General features: G+C 50.7%; 1 protein-coding gene across 1 annotated transcript in view; it reads left to right on the plus strand.

Moving 5' to 3' along the window:
- LOC101353313 (spermatogenesis-associated protein 21-like) overlaps positions 1 to 5326 on the plus strand; it is a 22438-nt gene extending 17112 nt beyond the window's left edge. Inside the window, exons 7-9 of the mRNA XM_012555744.2 lie at positions 2903 to 3078; positions 3932 to 4109; positions 4641 to 5326. Coding sequence (XP_012411198.1) covers positions 2903 to 3078; positions 3932 to 4109; positions 4641 to 4698 — 412 coding nt within the window. The 3' untranslated portion in view covers positions 4699 to 5326. The remainder of the gene's footprint in view (positions 1 to 2902; positions 3079 to 3931; positions 4110 to 4640) is intronic.
- Positions 5327 to 5415: the final 89 nt, after the last annotated feature.

Genomic DNA, 5415 nt, shown 5'->3' on the forward strand with positions numbered 1-5415 from the left:
GGGTCTTGTTTCAGTTTTTTGCGTATAGATATTCAGTTATGCCAGTGCCATTTGTTAAAGAGACCATCTTTTCCCCCATTAATGGACTTTGGGCCTTTGTCAAATATTAGCTGCTAATAGGTAGATAAACTTATATCTGGATTCTCAACTCTGTTCCATTGGTCTATGTATCTGTTGTTGTACCAGAACCAGGCTGTTTTGACTACCGTGGCAGTATAATAGGTCCTAAAATCAGGTAGTGTAAAGCCTCCCACTTTATTCTTCTTCTTAAGTAATGCTTTATTTATTCAGGGCCTCTTCCCTTTCCATATGAAGTTGGTGATTTGTTTCTCCATCTCATTATCTAGTAGCTTCTTGAGAAAGGATGCATGGGATGAAAAAATTTTTTGAGATTTTGTATGTTTGCAAGTGTCATTATTCTCCTGTCACACTTACTGAATAGCTTAGCTAGGTACAGAATTCTAGGTTGGTGTTATTAGTTAAGAAATAGACCGCAATATACTAATTAGTTCAAACAAGACGAATTTACTTCTCTCTCATGTTAAGGATCCAGACGAAGCAGGCAGGGAGACAACTGCGCTTCACAAGGTTGCCCAGGCATCCAGTACCTTTTCAACTTATTGTCTCACCATTCCCTAGGTCAGCCCTAAGCCACCCTATCAGCAACATATTTTAATTCAAGCCCATACCAAAAGGATCATCATCCAGAAAGTTACCCATACTCTGCTCACATCCTATTGGCCCCTTTTGGGTGGAGTTATTTTCTAGTTCATCTTTTTAATCAGGGTGTTGTCTTTTTGGGTCTTAGTTTTACACAGGGGTCTAGATCCAATCTCCCACCATGTGAGAGCTCTGGGATTTGTCTTCTGTGTGTAAGACCCATAAATACCCCAAATTCCAGGCCCCAGGGATAGGCAGAGGACCCAGCAGAGCCTTCAGCTTCAGCCTTTGGTTACCTAAGGGCTTCCCAACACTCGGGAGTAGCTACAAAGCCTACAAAGCCCCAGATAATCTGGCCTTGCCCATCTCCCTGCTCACATCTCTTCCCCTCTCTCCCTCTCTCTCCTTCATATCCCCTCTGGCCTTCTTGCTATTCCTAGAGCTCACCAAGCTCTCTCCTACCTCCTGGCCTTTTCACATGCCTCTCCCTCTGCCTGGAAGACTCTTTCTCCAAATATCCATTTGGCTCACTCCCTCCCCTCATTCAGAGTCTGTTCAAATGTCTTCTCCTCTGAGATCTTCGCTGACCACCGTGAGCAAAAGAGCCACTCAACACTACCCCCTCACCCTGCCTTAACTTACCCTCAGAGCACTCGTCATTACTGACAGGGTATCTTATTTGTTTATGGTCTGACTCTCCTACTAGAGTGATTTGGGAAGTGATTCACAGGGAGTAGTTCTGAGAGAAAGAAAGTAAACAGGAAAGGAGGAAGAGTCAAAACAAGGATGCGTTATTCGGCCCAAATCCTTCCATCAGTCACTCCCATCCCCCAGGATTTTCTGAGGAGCCTAAGAAAGGTAGATTAGAACTGTCTGTCAGGTGGAGAGAGGGAAGCCTGAATGCCTCACTCACTATCTGTCTTGGTCAAGGGCGGCCCCCACACGTTTAACTCCACTGCACTTCTGGGTTGCACATGCGTCAGAGAAGCCCTGGGGCAGGAAGTGAGAGGCTCAGGTCTGAGGTGAGACCCTGTCATGTTGTCCCTGGGCAAAGCTGGTCAAAGCCTGAGCAGAACTGGTTGCCACAGGCAGTGGCTGGAGTAAGAGGTGGGGCCGAGAGGCTATGACCTAAGGATCCCCTTCACCACTCTTACCCGAGCACCTGGAAAAGTGGCCAGCACACAGTAAACATTCAGTGAATATCTGATGAAGGAATGAATGAATGGCACCACAATGTAGTGGGGAAAAGGCAAGTAGTAATGAATCAAGAAAATAAAGTGGGCTATGGGTTATATTGGGGTGAGTACAAGTTATCAGGGGTCCACAGCAGGGAGCCAATTAGTCTGCAGGAGGGCAGAGAGGGCTTTCTGGAGGAGATGGCCCATAAGCTGAAATCTGAAAGATGAGCAGGAGTTAATCACACAGATGATTTACAAAGCACTTGCACATCTGAGTAAAAATATCGGTGATAAAAATCATAGGTAACATTTACCAAGCTCTCCCCGTGCACTAGGGGCAATGGTGGTTCAGTGGCAGAATTCTCATCTTCCACGTGGGAGACCTGGGTTTGATTTGCGGCTAATGCACCTCATGTGCAGCTACCACCCTTTTGTCAGTGGAGGCTTGCGTGTTGTTATGATGCTGAACAGGTTTCAGTGGATCTTCCAGACCAAGACGGATAATGAAGAAAGGCTGGGAGAAATACTTCCAAAAATCACCCAGTGGAAACCCTATGGATCACAACGGTCTGATCTGCAACTGATTACGGGGATGTCACAGGATTGGGCAGCGTTATGTTCCATTGTACATGGGGATGCCATGAGTCAGGGGCCAACTCAATGGCAGCTAACAACATCTGTGCCCCAGACAGTGCTGAGTGCTTGAAGGGCCTTGTTATTTAATCCTTGTTATTTGCAGCATGTGGACTGTTAGATCCCTATTTCACCCAGGGGAAACCTGAAGCTCTGAGAAGTCTAGTGACTTACAGATAACAATTTCCCCTCATTTTATGCAGAGGTGACGAAGGCCCAGAACAGTGACTTCCCATGGTTACAAGTTAGTGGCAGAGCTGGGACTAGAACCCAGGTCTCCAGAATCCTGTTTGTGCTCCTGTTCCAGGGCTGGCCAGACAGTACAGTGGCTAAGCACGGGTTGGGGGGCAGGGGCAGGGTTGTGTGTGCACAAACTCAACACGGCCAGTCTGAGCTGGGCCAGTCTGAGCTGGGTGGCACTGCCTCCACAGTTATTACCAGAAGAAGCTGAAGGACGCCACCTGCAGGGCCCGAGAGGTAGAATCGGCCATAGGCCGGCTGAGGTCCCGGAGGAAGCTTCCCTACAACCCCCAGGAGGTAGACAACTTCGAAGTCCCAGAACGAAGAGTCCTGAGGATCCTGAGCCGGCTAAAGCAGCAGAACTACGGTGAGAGTCCTGGGCACGCTGGGCTGGGCTGGGAGCACTGCCCTCTTTACCCAAGTCTCCACACAGCCACAACCACGGTGTTGAGAGGCCTCCTGCTATCCCACTTTGGGCTCAACTGTATGTACCGGTAAAACAGGGCTGATAAACACTACCCCACATCCAGCCCCGTGGCAAAGCCCTTCTGCACAGGCCCTTTCTCCTCCAGCCTTAGCCCTGAGCATGGTCCCAAGAGCTTGGACTGAGAAGGGAGCAACCGGAAAGAGATTAACAATCACGGCTCACCTTTTAATGAGCACCCACTGGGGTCACTGTGTTAGGCCCTTTGCAGAATGCTGGAACGTACTCCTCACAACCACACATTTACCCCATTATGAGCAAACCGAAGCTCGAGAAGTTCAAGCAACTTGCCAAAGGCCCCACAGCTAGTTTGTCAGAAAGTTTATACCTAGATCTAACTCCCAAACCTGTGCTCTTCCCACTAGGCAAGGCTGCCCCCCATAATAGTAGGTACCATTTATTAGGCTCCTAAGTTGTGCTAAGTGATGGGCTAGGAGCTTTCCAGTCTCTCTAGAGCTGGGTAATTGAAGTCCATGAGTTGACCCTGCCGACTCTGCCAGGTCCCACTGCATAGATTTTGCTCCTTGTTAAACTGTTACTAGTCTTCACTCAGCCAAGTGTTTTGTATGTATTATCCCTTTAACCCTCCTCCTCAACTCTGTGAGGTGAGTACCACTATCATCTCTGGCTTATAAAGAAGTTAAGTGACTTGCTCAAACCCACCCAGCTCAATTATGTGGCAAGGCTGGGCACGCCCTAAAGCATTCTCCTCTCGTGCCTCCTTCTTGTTCGCCAGCTGCCAACCTGCAAAGCCCCTATACCCAAGTGCCTTGCATCCCCCTCTGCCCAAGGCTGGATAACAAGACGGTCCGCCGGAAGCAGGGCAGCCACTATGTGCTAGACCAGTGCACTGCCACCAACTTGGGCCCTGACACACGTAGCCTCTTCTGTCCAATGGGACCTCAAGGACGCAGGTGGGTGCCGAGAGAGCAAGGACCCCATCCCAGGCCCATCCAATTCCTTCCTTACATGATGGCTCCTGGCCTAATCCCAGGGAATCATCCTCCATGAAATAATGCCTGGGAGATTGCTTGCTCCAGGCAAGAGAAAAGGGAAAAGCCTGTGTACCAGGTAGAGGCTTTCACTGAAGTCAGGGTACTTATGCCTTCCTGTGTCCAGGACTCGGTGTCTTTAACCTAGGCTGCTACTACTCCCCTTTCTGATGCAGGCGGATGAACTCTGAACCCCTCTGCCCAAGTATGAGTCCAAGTTAGGAGTAGCGGGAACAAGCTCAGCAGCTGGGCCAAGGGATGCTTCCTGCAGCAGTCCCCTTCCAGGCACCTTGGGGGAAGAGCACTGGACTTAGAACCAAGCCCTCAAGACTGACGGCCGGCTCCATCACTTCTTGGGGTGGGGTGGGGGGGGGTGTTCTCTTCCCTTGGGCACATGGACTATGGCAAGAAGGCCAAATGTCCCCCACCCTTCTGCCCTGCCCCTTTGTCCAGGGAACACAGCTCTGACAGCCGGAAGTGGCTCAGCTCTGTGCCTGCGCGAACCCACTGACGTTCCAGAGTCCTGACTCTGAGGCAGCTCTTCAAGGCCTGCAGACAGAAGTTCCATCGGGGTGGGGGGCTGCTGCTGGATTTTGTTTTTGTGGCCTGGTAAGCCAATAAACACCATGAACCTCAGCGTCTGTGTCTGGTGCCAGCGAAGGCCTCCAGGTTTTCACCCCTCCATTGGGCTCTCAGAGGACAGGGCTCCAGCCTCTCTCAGGCTTGAGAACCCCTGAAGCAATACTTGCCTCAAAGCCCTGCCCCAGCTCTGCATGCCTGCTAGAGCTGCCCCCACCCTCTAAGGTGGACAGTCTTTACCTTCTGTGGACTCTCAAAGCAAAGCTGGGCCTCCCCTCAGAGAGGTGTCTCCCCCTCGGACTAGGAGCCCCACACTTGCTCGAAGGGAGTGGTGAACATCAGGGAAGTGCTTGGGAAAAACCCGTGGCCCCTTAACGGCAGATCCTGTGACCAAGCAGGCAGCAAGCAGCCTAGTCACTAGGCACATTCCCACCAACAGAGCCCCAGGACCCAGAGGTCTTCTTCCCTTGGAGTCCTAAAGGAGTGGGTCCTTGTCCCCCACTGCATGTACCACCGCAGGTCTCCTTCTGTAACAAAGAGAAAGAGGCTCTCCCTGGGATTGAGCACAGGTAGCTTCCTCGGTGGTTAAACAAGCAGCCACAGCAAGAGGTTAGCAGGCCAAGGACTGAAATGAGGACGGACAAGGCGC

This window comes from Trichechus manatus, unplaced genomic scaffold (genome assembly GCF_000243295.1).
Source record: "Trichechus manatus latirostris isolate Lorelei unplaced genomic scaffold, TriManLat1.0 scaffold00048, whole genome shotgun sequence".
Lineage (NCBI taxonomy): Eukaryota > Metazoa > Chordata > Mammalia > Sirenia > Trichechidae > Trichechus > Trichechus manatus.